This window comes from Carex rostrata, chromosome 2 (assembly GCF_964058835.1).
Source record: "Carex rostrata chromosome 2, lpCarRost1.2, whole genome shotgun sequence".
In the NCBI taxonomy this organism is placed as follows: Eukaryota; Viridiplantae; Streptophyta; class Magnoliopsida; order Poales; family Cyperaceae; genus Carex; species Carex rostrata.
This window is the reverse complement of record NC_135919.1, coordinates 9,906,250-9,923,859: the sequence shown is the minus strand read 5'-3', so window position 1 is coordinate 9,923,859 and position 17,610 is coordinate 9,906,250. Positions and strand designations below refer to the sequence as shown.

General features: G+C 37.1%; 3 protein-coding genes and 1 non-coding gene across 4 annotated transcripts; 1 reads left to right on the top strand and 3 right to left on the bottom strand.

Moving 5' to 3' along the window:
- Positions 1-3,415: 3,415 nt before the first annotated feature.
- TRNAR-CCG (transfer RNA arginine (anticodon CCG)) lies at positions 3,416-3,488 on the bottom strand. Its single transcript has one exon. It is a non-coding gene; the product is annotated as a tRNA-Arg (tRNA).
- A 1,768-nt stretch (positions 3,489-5,256) lies between these two features.
- LOC144573696 (Tetratricopeptide repeat (TPR)-like superfamily protein) lies at positions 5,257-8,546 on the top strand. Its single transcript, XM_078323464.1, has one exon. It carries the CDS (start codon positions 5,638-5,640, stop codon positions 8,395-8,397), a length of 2,760 nt encoding a protein of 919 aa, XP_078179590.1. The 5' UTR covers positions 5,257-5,637; the 3' UTR covers positions 8,398-8,546.
- Positions 8,547-9,211: 665 nt separating this feature from the next.
- On the bottom strand, positions 9,212-9,950 carry LOC144573729 (histone H2B.4-like). Its single transcript, XM_078323482.1, has 2 exons — positions 9,424-9,950; positions 9,212-9,382 (listed from the first exon to the last, which is right to left on the bottom strand). Exon 1 carries the CDS (start codon positions 9,856-9,858, stop codon positions 9,424-9,426), a length of 435 nt encoding a protein of 144 aa, XP_078179608.1. The 5' UTR covers positions 9,859-9,950; the 3' UTR covers positions 9,212-9,382.
- Positions 9,951-13,526: 3,576 nt separating this feature from the next.
- Positions 13,527-17,118, bottom strand: RIBA3 (monofunctional riboflavin biosynthesis protein RIBA 3). The gene is made up of 7 exons (XM_078323469.1): positions 16,953-17,118; positions 16,566-16,866; positions 16,017-16,238; positions 14,924-15,249; positions 14,700-14,829; positions 14,323-14,619; positions 13,527-13,904 (listed from the first exon to the last, which is right to left on the bottom strand). Exons 1-7 carry the CDS (start codon positions 17,006-17,008, stop codon positions 13,647-13,649), a joined length of 1,590 nt encoding a protein of 529 aa, XP_078179595.1. The 5' UTR covers positions 17,009-17,118; the 3' UTR covers positions 13,527-13,646.
- Positions 17,119-17,610: the final 492 nt, after the last annotated feature.

Sequence of the window (17,610 nt, the reverse complement as noted above, 5' to 3'; positions counted from 1 at the left end):
CCCGTGTAGTCCCATGATGATAGATCTCGGGATGTCTGGATCTGCGGGGATGAGTGGAGGAAGTCCAAACTGACGGAGCACCCGGTCTGGATAGTGGTGCTCCACTATCCAGAAGCAAACCAACGGACCCCTGTAGAGCCACATCTCCTCATCATCCGATACAATCTGCGGCAGCCTCCCCTCATCGTATAACTCACTGTACGGAGTCCAGCTCACCTGCGTGTCACCCAAACTCTGCAACTGACCTCGGACTAGCCTGATACCTACTGTCTTTCTGTGAGGCTGGTTAACATAGCGGTGATCTCCGTACCATTTCTTGGCAAGTGCCGGGCGATATGCATCATCGGGCTCATTCGGCACGGGAACAGCCACTGGTATACGTGACCATGACCAATGCTGCAGTAGAAGTGTCGGTCCATAAATCTGCTTACTTTTAGGCTGTATTTTGAAAAATATTAGCCGTCAGGAAAAAGTTAAAGAATTCAAATAAGAAAATAATTACATGACAAGTTAAATAATCAAAATAACACAGCAATAACATACAGACTTTGCAAGCACGGCACAAGTTGGAGTAAAGATGTGCTAGGACAGCCCCACCCCAGTTGTACCTTCTTGACGTCCCAAGGTCTCACAACAGCTCCAGATACATAATCGGGATGGAATCACCGCTCGAATCAGCGAACATGACAGAACCAAATAGATCCATCACGAAAGCCCGTGTGTATCTATAATGTCGAAATTACGAAGCACCTCATTTTTTAGTATGAAATATAGTACAAAATAAATATATATAATGGTTTATATGAGTACCTCTCAATGTCCTGCTCTGTGGATCCCCAATGCAGACCTCGATTGGCGAATAGAGCTCGCAGTGCCGTCTTCTTCACATGAAACCTTGACTTCCTGCCATTATCGCGTATAGCTGGCTCCGCTCCCAACAACTCTGCGAGGGTGGCATTAATCGTTTTATCATCAGTGGAGTCTGATATGCCACCGACGGGCACGCCCTGGATGGGCAAACCCCAAAGGACACTCACATCCTGAAGAGTCACTGTCATCTCTCCAAACTGGAAGTGGAACGTGTGCGTCTCGGGGCGTCATCGCTCCACTAGTGCCTGGATGAGGGATGCATTGGTAGCCTTACTCTCCGTCTCCAAAATATCGACCAAATGGTACAACCCCAAATTTCGTAGATACGGGTCCATCAGAGAGTAGTACTGCATGCCGTATGCCCGATTCTTACATTCTAGGAGGTCCTGACTCTGTGTTGAAAAAAAAAAAACAACATAAAAACTTAAAAAAATGAGCAATTAGCAAAAATTTAAACTTTCAAAAAAGAAAGGAAAAAGTAATCAAGTACCTCTCGGGATGCCAGTGAGACTCGATGCTCACTATGAGGTATCCATAATAATGGACTAAAATGCTCCGTGCTGTCCACGGAAATGGGATCATCAGTATGGTCGGGTGGTGGTGGTCTCCTAGGCCGTCCCCTAACCATCCTACGTTTGAAAAAAAATTAGACATGCTACAATTGGTTAAATTACGTTAGTATGAAAAAAAAAATTGTTCTTTGGGCAAAATATACTAAAAAAATATGTTATTCGGGCAAAATATACTAAAATATGCTAAAATACGCTTATCACGGCAAAATATGCTAAAATACATTAATTACGACAAAAATATACTCAAATATGATAAAATATACTCAAATATACTCAACTATTACTAATTATAACTAATTTTGTACCTACATTAACACTAATTACCACTAAATTGGTACCGTAATTAATTAATCCTAATTATAACTAATTAACAATAATTACTATCAAATTTTGGACTAAATAATCCAAAATAAAATTACAACTAACTTTGGCCTCCTCAATTATCACTAATTAAAACTAATTTTGTACCTACATTAACACTAATTATCACTAAATTCGGTACTTTAATTAATTAACACTAATTACCACTAATTAACACTAATTACGATCATAGCTTGGACTAAATAATCCAAAATAAAATTAAAACTAAGTTTGGTACCATAATTATCACCAATTACAAATATTTTAGTACCTACATTGACACTAATAACCACTAAATTGGTACTGTAATTAATTAACCCTAATTATAACTAATTAGCACTAATTACGATCAAATTTTGGACTAAATAATTCAAGTTAAAATTAAAACTAACTTTGGTACCATAATTATCACTAATTATAAATATTTTGATACTTACATTGATACTAATTACTACTAAATTGGTACCGTAATTATTTAATCCTAATTATAACTAATTAGCACTAACTCAACTAACTAAAAAAAAAATACTAATTTTGGTACCTTACTAACATAATTGGACTAATCTACAACTTTTTTACACTACAAATGAAATTTCAAAAAAATCTAGGGACTTACTTGCAAATTAGAAGAAGAGAGAAGAAGAGAGGAGAAAAGAGAGGAGAAATTCGGGTGGGGAGGAGAGAGAGAGATTTTGAGAATATGAATTGTGAGGAGAGAGAAACAGGCTTTGGGGGGTATTTATAGGCCCGGACCGCCGAATTTATTGGTGGTTCAGAATTATAATTCCGGACCGCCGAATTTTGAGGCGGTTTGGGCATTTTTAAAATTTTGTCCGAAACCTGGGTATTTTAAATTATTTATTTTTTGTTTTGGGTATTTTAAAAAAAATCGGTGATTGGAGGACGAAAACAATGGGGCATTTGAGCCGACCTCTAAAATAATAAAAAAAAAATACATATAATAGACCTGTCGTATTCTAGTTTTTTGAAAATTATCGTGTCGCCGTATTCATAGAGGCTGAGACACAGTCAAGTAATGGGGATCAATTAACTCCCATTTATTTTTAAATTTTTTATAATTATACATGATATTCTATATAGTTTAGAGTAAAATACTATAAATACTATAAAATTGACTCTCATTCGTAGTATAAATATTTTATATGATTGATCTCCATTACATTTGACCCCCATAAAAAGTCGAGCTCTGCCCTTGCGTATCCATATCGGATACAATATTGTACCGTATCCATACAACATAGTTTGATAACAATAACTGTGAACACCAGTGGCCTTATCTCAGTATCTCATTTCTCTTTAGATTAAAAATAAATATATACATTTCAACAAACTGATCATAGTGGGATTCGAACTTGAATGTTTCTCCAGACGTGCATGATATACAATTCAGATATAAGAATGACTAGAAGAAGTAAATCACATTTGCTAGTAAAGACTAAAGAGTTCCTAGTTATTTTAATTTTGTACAAAAATAGTGACTGGAAACAATGAAAGAAACTGACAAGGAGCAAAATTGTTTGATAGCAATAAATCTGATCATGTGAACACCAGTGGCCTTATCTCAGGACAAAATATACAATATTTTAATAAACTGATCACAGTGGGATTTGAACCCACGTCCTTTAGATTCGGAGTCTAATGCGATATCCACTTCGCTATGCGACCATATGTGTCATGAAACAAAATTTTCTCTAGTACAATTTAATATAACAATTGTAAACAGCCCAAATGAATGAATTTGCTACACACAGATTAAGACAAAACGAACAGCATTGCAAAGAAGCAATAACCGAGCAACATAATCACGTAAAATTATCTTTCCTACAGCAGTCTGTGAATCAATTTTCTTACAGAATAACTTATCCATTAAGATAATTAAAGATGTAGACAGCGCGCTGCCGATTCCCTCACTCAGTACCCGACCCATTTAATTGAAGTAAAAGCTGGTATTCCCTGACTCAGTCCTCCTCCTGCTCTGCACAATTATCTGACCATTCATCATCCAACCAGGTCTCCTCCTCCTCCCCGCCTGAGTCGGTACCCTCATCCTACTCTGCAAAACTATTTGACATGATTTTGTCATCTGAGCCAGCCGCCTCCATATTTGCTTTCTTCGACGCCTCCTCCTCCTTGACTGAGTTGTACCCTCATGTTCATATTCTCTCTTAGTTGGAAGCTCAATGCCCGTCGCCATCATTCCTCCCAGTTTGAGTATTACAACTACTACTACTTGCATCAAATAATTTCCCTCCACTTGCCCAATCAATTAATCGATCGATATGGAGTCTTGTTTGATTGAAATTCTGACTACGTCGCGTTGATTCTAAACAATCGTTGCAGTTCGATTTTAATTTCTGAATTGATCGTTATTAGGTAACCGAACTTCTCTATAACCTGTGTTTTCGTTTTGTTTTGTTGAATTGGATTTTGAATTGGATATAAGATAATGATGTATATTTAACGGGATAGCGAGTCTGAGATTCAAATATGATTTGTGAAATGATATGATCGTGAGTACTGATAATATGTGAAATGATATGAATGTGTGAAGTGAAATGAAATGATATGGATACTGTGTGACTTGTTTTACTGATAACCCAGACCAAGTGCTATCGTCAGTTAATATGTATTCATAATTTGATTTGAATTTGTATGGATTAATCCGCTCTCTTCCCCTTTTCCTTTCTTCCCAAACCCTAGGATCTGAGTGATCTATATTGCATTTTGCTTTCGTGCCGTGGATATGTCTATTGTTCGACCCAAGCTTATTGCCCAAAATGGCAGAGAACCTTCATGATCTGGAATCAAACAACGCCTTGTATTTTCCCTCTTTCTGTTGAATTACGATTGTTTCCGGTGTAGATTTTCCAAATTTTTCCCTTAGCACTGAAATTTTTTTAATTAACCGGTCGGACTGCACCGATCTTAGCACATCCCCACCCGTAAACAAAACCTAAACAAAGGAATTGATTTTAGAGAGAAGAAAAAAAACTGGATCTCCAAAAAGAAAGGCGGGGTCGTACCTCGACAGTCCTTGTTCGCACAATGTAATGCTCCGGCGCCAGGGATCGATTACATCGCGATCAGGCGGTGAAATGCAGGAATCTGATCCTCTCTTTAAAACAACAATTGGATATCGTTGATAGAATCCGACCCTTCAAAGCCCATTCCAGTTGGGCTTCGTTCTCTGGACTTTAATCCAACACATTATATACTATTTGAGCTTGAGTTTGGAGAGTTTTAACCTGAGGTAACATAATATTTCTGTTTAAATATGGACCGTCCGATCAGAATCAGCTCACATATAATTGAGGGATCCGAGATCGAACCTGATCGGACGGGTCTTGATCTAACAGAAATAATCTGTTACCTCAGAGAATAAGCTGTATCATTTCTCTACCTCCTGAAAATATTTTTCAGTTATTTCATATTTGAATTTGCTCAGCCGCTCGTTGCTGCTCCGCTTGTGAACTGTTAATTTTACGATAAATTCAAGCTGGCTATCAGGTGGTTTAACAAAACACCTTCAAGATCCCACCTCAAGCTTTCCTTCTCCACTCTCTCATCTCCCCTTTCAGGCGTCCAAATTTCATCTCTTTTCTCGTCTCCTCAATTCATAAGCCACTCAAATCCCGATATTTCCCTCTTCTGTCAAAAAGGTTTCTCTGAAATAACCGACCAATTAATTGGAAAAGCAATCCATGGCTTCTCTCTCCGACATTGCCTTGCTCTCATCCCCTTCCAATGTAACACACTCATTAATTTCTACTTCAAGCTGGGTAACCCAAAAGCGGCTCTCTATCTGTTCGACGAAATGCCTGAACGAAATAAAGCATCATGGAACACAGTCATCTCTGGCTGTGCCAATTTTGGTTTATTCAATGAAACAGTTCAACTGTTTAAGAACATGAGAGAGCAGAACATTGAGCTGAATGGATTTGTGCTGGCTAGCCTTGTAACCCTTTATGATAAGCGGTGCGGTGGTACTGCAGGAACCCCAATTCATGCACTTGTAACAAAACTCGGATTAATGTGCAATGTGTATGTCTCTACTGCTCTTCTCCATTTGTATGGTATTTATGGACCCCTGTCTGCTACACAAAAATTGTTTGACGAAATGCCCGAGAGAAATGTAGTTTCTTGGACAACCTTCATGGCAAGTTTATCTTCAAATGGGCACCCACGAGAAGCGTTGAAAGCCTATAGAAAGATGAGGTGGGAAGGGGTTGCATGCAACCACAATTCTTTTGCAACTGTGTTCAGTGCATGCAGGTCGCTTAAAAATGAGATTTTAAGTCTACAAATTATTGGTCATGCAGTTGTTTCTGGGTTCAAGAAACATGTAGCTGTGTCAAATTCTATTATTAGCCTGTTTGGTGTTCTGGGAAGAGTTAGGGATGCAGAGAAGGTGTTCGATCGAATGGAGACCTGTGACACAATCTCTTGGAACTCTATTATTTCTCTCTATTCTCACAATAATTTATATCTTGAAGCATTCAAGTTATTTTCTGACATGCGGGGTAATAGATTTAAACCTGATGCTTCTACAATCTCTAGTTTGGTTTCACTTTGTGCTTCTCTAGACCAAATTAAGTGGGGTAAAGGATTACATTCACTTTGTACAAAGAACGGATTGGATAATTTTGCTTCCGTGAATAACACACTCGTTAGTTTGTACTCTGCGTCTGGAGAATTGGGCAATGCTAAGTTTCTGTTTCATGAAATGACCGTGAAGGATACTATTTCTTGGAACACAATGATTTCTTCCTTTGCACAGCATGGTAGATGGGTTGATGCTTTGCTGGTATTGATTCAGTTGATTAAAACTAAAGAATGGCCTAATCATACCGCATTTGCAAGTTTATTGGCAGCTTGCATAGGCCCTGAAACTCTCTTCCATGGAAGAATGGTACATGCATTGATTACTCAGCTGGGTTTACAGAATAATTTGTCAGTGTGCAATGCTCTAATCACCATGTATGGAAAGTGTAATTGCTTGGGAGAAGCCCGGTTTATTTTCCGAACAATGCCAGTGCATGATGTCATCACATGCAATGCAATAATAGGAAGCCATGTAGATAATGAAAGTACAGAGGAGGCAATGGAGGTTTTTATTCAGATGAGAGAAAATAACTTGCAGGGAAATTATATTACCATGATAAGTCTTCTTGGTGCCTTCTCATGCACCCGAGATCTCACTAATTATGGCATGCCCCTCCATGCCTATGTAATTTCTGCTGGATTTGAGTCTGATAATTATGTGAAAAATTCTCTAATCACTATGTATGCAAAATGTGGTGATTTCAAATCGAGTGGTTTTGTATTTGAAAATATGGAGACAAGAAGTACAGTTTCGTGGAATGCTATTATCTCGGCAAAAACCCTTCTCAGCCAGGGTGAGGATGCACTAAAACTGTTTGTAGAAATGACACGTAGTGGGAATAAGTTAGACCAGTTCAGTCTCTCGGAAGGATTGGCCGCTAGTTCCGACTTGGCATCACTTGAGGAAGGACAACAAATTCACGGTCTAGGCCTAAAACTCGGTTTTGGATCTGAAGTTCATGTACTGAACACTGCTATGGATATGTATAGTAAATGTGGGAATTTGGAAGCAATGCTACATTTAATGCCTGGAAAGTTGAAACGGCCTCGGCAATCCTGGAATATACTGATATCTGCCTATGCAAGGCACGGTCATTTTAATAAAGCCGAAGAGTCATTTAAAGAGATGGTTATAACAGGTACAAAGCCTGATTTTGTCACCTTTTTAGCTATACTCTCTGCATGTACTCATGCGGGATTAGTAGATAAGGGTTTGCATTACTATAATTCTATGATTTCTGAGTTTGGTATTGTACCTGGTATCAAACACTGTGTCTGCTTAGTTGATCTACTCGGACGGGTGGGAAGACTAAATGAAGCAGAGAAATTTATTGAACAAATGCCGGTACAACCTAATGGTCTTATTTGGCGTAGCTTGCTATCTTGCAGTCGGATCCACAAAAATGTTGAAATTGGAAAAAGAGCTGCAGATAGACTTCTTGAGTTAGAGCCATCTGACGACTCTGCTTACGTTCTTTTATCCAATTTATATGCCTCTAACAGACAGTGGGGCGAGGTTGCTAGTTTGAGGAGGCACATGAAAGCAATTAATTTGGAGAAAGAGCCAGCATGTAGCTGGATTAAATTTAATAATGACATTAGCTCTTTTGGGATAGGGGATAAGAGTCATAAGAGATCTAAAGAGATATATGCGAAGCTCGATGAGTTGCAGCAAATGGTTAAGCAAGCAGGTTATGTTGCCGATACATCTTTTGCATTGCATGACATGGATGAAGAGCAGAATGTAGAGAATTTGTGGTGTCATAGTGAGAAGATTGCATTGGCTTATGGCCTTATAAGAACACCTAAAGGGGTGGTCATAAGGATTTTTAAGAACCTTAGGGTTTGTGGGGATTGCCATTTGGTGTTTAAGCTTGTTAGTCAGGTGCTTAATAGGGAGATTTTGTTGAGGGATCCCTATCGCTTTCATTGCTTTAAGGATGGGGTTTGTTCTTGTTCTGATTTTTGGTGAATACATTTGTTCTTTAGGCTAGAAATCGTTATGTTATATGATAATTTTGATATGAATGTTTTGAGAAATGCTCATTTTTATCAATTCAATTTAATTCTCTAGTATTGTAATTTTGTAATTGATATTGGGAACAAGATGAATTGGTTGCACTTAAGAGTCGAATGATTGGAAATGAAGATGCTCACACAGTATTTGTAGGTCGGTATTTCTTGGTTCATATCCCTGGACATTCTAGAAATAAAAACTAAAACCATATCTCTGAAAATTCACATCAGCTCTCTATAAACTGGAGGACAGCCAGAAGCAAAGAGTTGCTACTTGATTCATAATTAAACAAAACGGAAATCAAACAAATCTACTTAGTGGATCAAGCATATAAATTTTAATATTGGAGATGAGGCACGACTCTAATGGGAAAGGACAGTATTATTCAACTACAGTATAATGTTTTCATTAGGTGTCGACTGTCGAGTATTTGTTATTATGAAGACATGAACATAAGAAAACACTTATTTCTTATACAATAAAATACTTTCCAATTTTCAATCACCACTGGTAATTTATCCGCAGTAAAATAAAATGATATCCTTAGACAGTAACGATACTATAGAAAGCAGAGGTTTCAGAAGAATAAAATCTACATTGCTGATTTGATGGAATAGACGTGAATTATATCGAACTGCAAATTTCATATCAAGATATAAATTCAAGACCCACAATAACCCAAAATAGACATCAATATTGTTTAATTTTTCCAACAAGCATCAGAGAACAAAACAAATTTATAGTAATTCAAAATAAGTTGAAGATAGTAGAACCATAAAAGCAAAACATAATATATAATACTAATCTTTTAATTCGGTCAGTTCACAGATTCGATAAAAGTACACCTACCTCCATATTACAGATTAGATCCACAACCAAAAAAAATAAAAGGAAAAAATAAACCTAAAACATGATTATATAACCCAAACCCAGCCCAGACCTAAGCACAACCCATAGATCAAACTAAAACCCAATCCCAACCTAAGCACTGGTAAACTTCGTCACCGCCTTGGTACCCTCCGAAACAGCGTGCTTCGCCAACTCACCAGGAAGCACCAACCTCACCGAGGTCTGAATCTCACGAGAGGTAATGGTGGGTTTCTTGTTGTACCTAGCAAGTTTTGATGCTTCTGTAGCCAACTTCTCAAAAATATCGTTGATGAAGGAATTCATGATCGACATGGCCTTGCTGGAGATACCGATGTCAGGGTGCACCTGCTTCAAGACCTTGAAGATATAGATCTTGTAGGTCTCAGTGCTCTTCTTGGCCTTCTTCTTCTTCTTCTCACCTCCTTCCTTGGTAGGGATGCGTTTCTCAGCCTTAGGCTTCTTCTCAGCAGGGGCCTTCTCGCCCTTCTTCTCTTTCTCCTCTGCTGGTTTCTTCTCAGCGGGTTTCTTCTCAGCCTTGGGTGCCATTGGAGAGACTAACGGAGGTCGGTCGAAGGAAGAAAGTTCTAGGGTTTGGAAGGGACAGAGGTATAAGAAAAGTAAATTGATTTGGATGATTTGGGGAAAGGCTGGGTGAGATTCGTATTTATAGAAAAGGAGGTTCAGATCTTGATTGGTTGGATGATTGTGACCCGGATCGATGAGGTGGAGGAGATGGGGACCGTTGATTTGTCGAGCGGTGGGGATTTGATGATTGGTAAAAAGGTTTGACGCGTGGAAGTGTTTTATTGGTTGATTGTTGAGACGCGGATTGCTGGCGTGGCGGTTGAAAACTAAAGAGCGAAAATGAGGCGGTAAAGAGCACGAATCGAAGCGGATTGGAGGGAAAAGGAGGCGCCGAAATTTTCGTTTTGGTTTAGGATCGATTTGCATGCGAATTACATGTGGCACTAATCTCAAAGCAGAATCCCCTACAGCTCCAACCGGTTTTTGATTGAATTTGACCCAACTGAAATTAATCTAGGCCGTCCATGTTTATAAATTGTACCTCAGGTACCTGAGGGACACGGACTCGGTCTTGAAAGGATAATGACCGTTCAATAGATAATGCATCTAAAATCATATCCACTCCTTTTCTTTTCTTTTCTTTTGTTTTTTTTTTTTGGGGGGGAAAGGAAGTTTACGCAAAGTTCAGCTATTGAAAATTGAGTTCGATAAACCATCTGAAACATAAATAGTTCGATCGAGTTCATATAGCAGAGATGAGATTTTATGGGCTAGACGACAGAAAACACCACCTAGTTGAGGTCTTAAGAGCATTTACGTCGACTTTTTATTTGAATTTCTATATTTTGTTAGCATTTCATATTTTACATTCACCTTTTACGGAGTAATTTTTAATTAAGAAATGTAAAATCATAAGGCATATCATACACAAATACAAAAAAATGCTCATTAATAGTGTGCAGTATAAGGAGGCGCTTGTGCGAAAAAAACCTCCCACAAACACACATTGTTGAAAAGTTTTGAACTTTGTCTGAAAGTCACGATTATTTGTACACAGTTCATTAATAATAAACCATGTACGGTTGTACAACTTCATGCACAGTTTTTTTCTAAAACATCCATGTATAATTTTTCTCAGTTTACAAACACTGTTTTTTAGTAGAAGCCGTGTACCAAAACTCATGCTAATAATAAATATCTTGTTTCCAAACACATGTACCCACTCTCTTAACTTGTCTCTTCATTTTTCTTCTCTTCTTCGGTTTTTCCCCCTCGTATATCTTCATTTCTTCCTATAGCATAAGACTGGAACATAGGTTAAGTACAGCTTTTTATAGCAAAGGAAGGTTCCTTCCTTTGTTGAGAAAAATTGTGATTAAACCTTCACAATCTTGATTAGATAGATGTAAGTCCTCTTGGTATATATACAGACTGGATCTATGAAGACCGGTCATCAGATTGTAAAGATTTAATCACAATTTTTCTTAACAAAGGAACCTTATCTCCATAGGTGCAAGACATGAGACTTCTAAGGAGAGATTCTTTGGTTGAGAAAAGTTGTGAATAGCCTTCACAATCTCGATGAAATTAATTAGAAGTAGCAAAATCATTTGATATGTTACATATTTACACTTTTGATTTATTAATAACCCATTAAATTATTATGTATAAAGTTTATTTTATGATTTTGAATGGATAACAAACATGAATATAAAAAAATAATAAAAGAATAATCACGATACATGGTTATTTCTATATAACGTTGTATAAAACCTGTGAATATCTACGTGTTGTATAAAACCTGTGAATTAGGATTTTCGTTTTTCGCATCTAGTTTTGTAAAATATACACGGTTTAGTAGAAATCATGTTTATAAACTTCATTCTACACTATTTTTATTTGGAACCGTGTATAATTACTACTTAGGGTTTTTACTTTTTCGGCGCCTCTTCAATTTTTGCTCTGTCTTTAATTCTCAACACCTCCACGTCTAATCAAATAACTCTTTAGCACCTCAGCCTCTTCTCCCTATTCAATTATCTCTCTTAGGGTTTCATAGCCACAGTCTCGTCTTTTTTCTCGCTCGAATCCACACTCACCACTTTTTTTCACCTGTTGTATACTCTTCCTCGATATCGCAATGGACTTCATTAGCGGTTTGTCCAACCCAATACTTCTCATCATTTTAGGGCTGCTCGTGATGAAGGAAGCAGTACGTACGTCGGCGCTGTCTGAGAGGTGGCACAATAACTTGTAGACCTCTCTACCCTTCCTCAACCTAAATATGAGAGATTCTCAAACCCAAGCTTCCACAGAAAAGAATAACTACGTTACTCCAGAAAATTAAAAACGTTCATCTTTTGGAGTTACATTTCAAATATAATCTATGTTTGGTATGCGTCTCATATTCTCATGATTTTTTTTTATAATTTGAGTTCCGTAAGATCTTAGATACTCAATTAAAATAAACAAAATTTAAATGAAATTTACAAAATTCTGAGTACTGTACTCCACTAAATGGTACCAAATTCAAATAATGACTAAATTCTGACTCCGTATTTATATTATTCTAATTTTAGGAACTGTCAACACTAGTTTTGCTGCTAGAACACCCAGTATTTCAGAACTTGACGGATCTCACTGTTTATATTTGTTCATTTTTATTTTTTCAAATGGAAATTTGAATTCTTAAGAGTTCGCCAATGTTGAAGAAGCTTAAATGATAGTTTAAATTTCTTAGTTTTCGGTAGTTATGTATTTTCTTTTCTTTTTTTATTTGAAACCGAAACAATTACGTCAAAGTAATTTGAAATCACAATAAAATCATTTCTGTTTACTGGCCTATTTCAAGTTCGAACTTCCCAAAATAGATAAAAAAAAATTGCTGCAGCTTATTTGACACCAATCAAGCAGTACACAACAAAATTATCATATCCGATAACTTCCAGATTCGTGCATATTTCCCGTTTTCATGGATATTGAATTCTGTGGAAAAAAAAATGAAAGAATGCACAGTACAGTCTTGATATATTGCTGTATTTTGGAGAAGCAGAACGCTGTCGAACATTTTTTGTTTGTTTGTGAAATTATGCATGTTGGCTCTGTTAAGTTTACTGTCACGTTATTTACATTCTGAATTAGTACTATCCGGTTAGAGCATGTAATTTCAGAATGATTTGATAAATTTGGTTAAAACAATATTTGAGGACCACCTTTTGGTTAAGTGACAAAGACAATGTTCCGTGTGAAAGGTTGCAAATTTGAAATCCGAAAGAAATAATTTTGTGGATATTAAACAATTTGGTAACTTAATTTCCGACTTTTACTTAAAAAAATAAGGTTAAAGCAACATGTAATTTGGTAAAATAAAATTTTATATAATTCTGTCTATCTTTTTTATTTTAACTGTGTAATCTGGGAAAAGTAAGATATGCATCAATTGTTTTTGTAGTTCGCGCATACGAAGAGAGAACATTCTTTGCCTTTTGATTCTAATTCCATTGTTCACAATATATACAATTTCATATTTTTCATTAAAAAATATTACAATGTATTATTGAGACCTTCTGTTCACGTAAAAGTACGTCATTATAAAATATAAAATAATGAAAAATTCAATTTGAGCTAAATATATTTTAATCAGGAATTCATATTTTCTTCAGTATGAGTGTATGACCTTCTGTATTATCTTTCTTCTTGTTTCTTTTTTATAAACTATTGAAGCCTTCAAATTTCATTCTATCAACGCGAAAGAAATAAAGTAAAGAGAAAGGGAAAAAGTAAAAAATAAAGCCAGCCACTTGCAAGATCTATTGCTCATCCTTTGATTGAGTTTCAACGTCCAAATCAAAGTCACTGAATTCAGACAAATTGCCTGGTAGATCAGAGCCATACACGTGTCCCATCTTCGTCCGTTTCGTCTCCAGGTATTTTTGGTTCTCAGCTGTAATAGGGGAGATAACCGGCACCCTTCCAACCACTGCAAGGCCGTACCCCTTCAAACCAACAAATTTTGCCGGGTTGTTTGTCATGAGCCGCATTGTGCGTACACCAATATCCCTAAGGATCTACAAGAAAACAGAACAATGTACATAAATTTACTTCTCACAATGGGAGCACGTTTGTAAATCTGAATTCTGCACGTACTTTTTTTTTTTTTTTTTTGTAGATTACACATGCATTTGCAACTAACAATAAGCTTGGGTCATTTGCAAATAACATCCATCTAAAAACTAGGTTATATATAATACATACATACATGCCTTTTTTTTCTTTCAAACTCAAAACTGTTACGTAAATTCAATGGTTGCAGGCTGTCAGGGGTAGGGTCGGCAATCAGTTAATCTAATGGTTGCATGCTGTTTACCAGTGCCTCGGGAAAACAATCCGGGTTTAGTTGAAAGTCTAAGAATTGTTGGATATTGTCTTTCAGAATTAGCACTAATGGTTTAGTATGAAAAACAAAAAAAAAACGAATAAGTCTACCTGAGCACCAATTCCATACTCGCGCGAATCAATCGCCAAACCTAATTCGACATTTGCCTCGACTGTGTCACTTCCTAGGTCTTGCAAATTATAAGCCCGAAGCTTCTGACCCAATCCAATGCCTCTCCCTTCGTGGCCACGCAAATAGACTACAACCCCTCTGCCGGCCTTTTCGATCAATTGCATCGCCTGATCGAGCTGGTTGCCACAGTCGCACCGAGCTGACCCAAGAATGTCACCTGTTAGGCATTCCGAGTGAACCCGTACCAGTACGTCTTGCCCGTCTCCTATATCTCCCTAGGAAATATAATAATAAGCTGAATTTATTTGGAATTGATTCTTTGTTATAAAGACACATAACAAGCAACTGATTGTACCTTAACAACTGCAATGTGCTCGGTGCCATCTAATTTTGATTTATAACAGTGAGCACTGAACAGTCCCCACTTTGTTGGCAACCGGGCGATAGCCACCAACTCTACTAGTTTCTCTCTCTTCCTCCTATACCTGGAGCATACTATTCCGGCACATTAAACCATTCACGTCAACGGAAAAATACATTATTTAATAGACATTAAATTTAAGGTGATTATATACTAACCTGATCAAATCTGCAATCGATACGATAGGCATGTTATATTCCATGGCCATCTGTTTCAAGGCAGGTAGTCCAGCCATGGAGCCGTCTATGGGGTCGACAATTGTGGAGAGAACAGACACGGGTTGCAATCCGGCAAGAGAAACAAGATCCACTGAGGCCTCGGTGTGACCGGCTCTTTTAAGAACACCTCCATTTCGGTATTTAAGGGGAAATACATGACCCGGCCTTCTCAGATCTCCCGGTTTTGAATCCGGTGACGAGAGTGTGAGAATTGTTTTTGTTCTGTCTTCGGCTGATACCCCAGTTGATATACCCACTCTTGCATCCTAAATTGAATAATGGACAGTCAGAGTAGAGAAAAAAACACATGGAACACCATACAGGAATTATGACCTTTGATGAGTGCTTTATGTTAGTGTGCTTGTCTCACAGAAATGAACTTTGCTTTCTTAGAATATCTAGGGTCAAGACCAATAGAGCTATGATTTAGAGTATTAAATTCTACTATTTTGTATTGGACAGGGGCTGTAGATGGCAAGATCAAGGAGGAGGTGCAAGATTGGCTGCCAGAGGATATGGACCACGTTCCTTTGGAGGTGTACAAGGAGGTGCCTTTGGTGGTGATAGATGCTGATTAGAGGCAACAGGGAGCCTGGGGATCTTTTTGTAATTAACATATCCCTATCCAGATATATAGTTTAGTAATGCCATTGATGCAGTTTGGCTAATGCAGTGGTTACCTGCAGTTTTTGTATGTGGTTTAAAAAACATTGCTTAGCTGTCTTTTGAGATCAATGTTTATCTAGGGATTAAACTGGTTATTTTGTCTGTGAACACTATATGTTTCTTTAATGAAATGGGCTATGCCTTTTCTTCTTCCAAAAAAAATGCTAATAATTAGAATGCTTGTTTTTGCACAGAAGTCCCTGCCATTAATTTGAATTTGTACATTCATCCTTCCAACCTAGAATATCCAATTTTGCAACTATTCAGGCACATGCATCAGCAGTTACCATGTACAACTGATACCCTATTAAACTTTCTATCAGTGAAAGATTAAAAAGAAGTAAAAAAAAATGAATAATAATGTTACCACAGTGACTGTGGAAGCAGCTGCCGAGATGTCTTCGATTTCTGTGAAGGAAGACATCATGGGGATCATTAATCTCTCTAAATCTTCTTCCTTCATGCCAACTGATATAATTCCCGATCCATGTCTAATCATGAAAGCTATGGATTGAGGCTTAACTAAGCTAGCTGCCATTATTAAATCTCCTTCATATACTCCATTCTCATCATCTACAGCTATCACAAACTGCATATATAACTGAAATTAAATGTACAGTTCTCTCTTGCATTTGACTGGGGATTGTGGATCAGGATTTCCCTTGAATATCTTAACAAAAAAATAAAAGGTATTATCATTAGAGCTGCTAGGTAACAAGTACTAAAACCAACAGCACAACACTGAAGTAGAAAAATAAATGTATCCTTAATAAACACAAATTACAATGTCAGTAATAAAAATGTCATGACATATGACAGAATATATTAATTCTTAAATTTAATCAGCCCTTTCCTAAAAAGGGAAAAGGATTATTTACAGTATTTCCTAAATAGTAAATTTACTGATTTTTCTCACCTTTCCTTCCTGTAAAGCTCTGACAGCCTCATCAACAGAGGAGTAGCCATCAGAAGGGCGATCAGGATCGCCTTCGGCATCACTAACAAAAAAATCTGTAGTTTCTTGGGTGATTTCAGCACTAATGGTTTTGAAAGAGGAATCCGATAGGCCGAAAACAGATCCGTTATCCCTCCCTTTTAAAGGATCCTCTTGTACAAAATCAGTCCCTCCTCCAATTGTGTAGCATTGCAGCTTAAAAAGCCCCCTTTTGACAAATCCGAATCCTGTGTTGTGGAAGCCTCCAAATAATTTCTGAAAGCTGATGTGAAAATCAAATATTACCAGGTATAAACCAATTCTTCTCAACTAAATAAGAAGTGAGACTAATGAATTATAGTATCAAACCTTGGATTGGGGATGGAATGAAGCAGGGAGGGGGAGCCAAGCAAAAGGCAATCCATTCAAAGAGATGTAATAATCAGATTATTACACTGTAACTCTTTTAAAATTTAATCCCTTTCTTTTTTTTTCTCCATTTATTGGCTTACTTTCTCTGTCACCATACTCATTAGGCTATGAATTTTGGATTTATCTATTAGTGGGTGATGGAAGTAAAAACAAAAAAGAACTGGAAAAGAAGTTGGCCACATATTGCGGATTTAGTACGAATTTATCTCAGCCACAGAGAATTCCGTATTGGATTTTTATACAGTAAAGCTTATTTTTTATACAGCCACAGAGAATTCCAAAATCTTTGTCAAAGCTCAAAGCTGCACTTCTTGTATGACATAAAACAGAAGTTATAAATAAAATTCAAAGCACAGTGCTCTGATTTAACACTTTCAGTTTGTCCTTTATTGGTTACTTTTGAAGCCGCGACTCTTATATAACAATTATGCACATTTACGCCAAAACTTAATTTTCATGTAATTAAATTCTCTGCCTAAGCTTGCTACTTTCCAAGTCCAAGATAGCACTTTTTACAAAGGAGGTGGTAAACAGTTACAAAATAAATACCAATTACAATTACCTGGCTATTTTAAAAGAACAGATGTATTAGCAG

What these genes read in the sequence shown, in the direction of transcription:
- LOC144573696 (XM_078323464.1), top strand. Translation starts at nt 5,638, where the DNA reads ATGCCTGAACGAAATAAAGCATCATGGAACACAGTCATCTCTGGCTGT.
- RIBA3 (XM_078323469.1), bottom strand. Translation starts at nt 17,008, where the DNA reads ATGGATTGCCTTTTGCTTGGCTCCCCCTCCCTGCTTCATTCCATCCCC. An exon ending in CATTCCATCCCCAATCCAAG is followed by an intron (nt 16,867 to 16,952) that starts GTTTGATACTAT and finishes TTTTCACATCAG; the next exon opens with CTTTCAGAAATTATTTGGAG. An exon ending in AGTATGGAATTGGTGCTCAG is followed by an intron (nt 13,905 to 14,322) that starts GTAGACTTATTC and finishes GTTTTCTTGTAG; the next exon opens with ATCCTTAGGGATATTGGTGT.
- LOC144573729 (XM_078323482.1), bottom strand. Translation starts at nt 9,858, where the DNA reads ATGGCACCCAAGGCTGAGAAGAAACCCGCTGAGAAGAAACCAGCAGAG.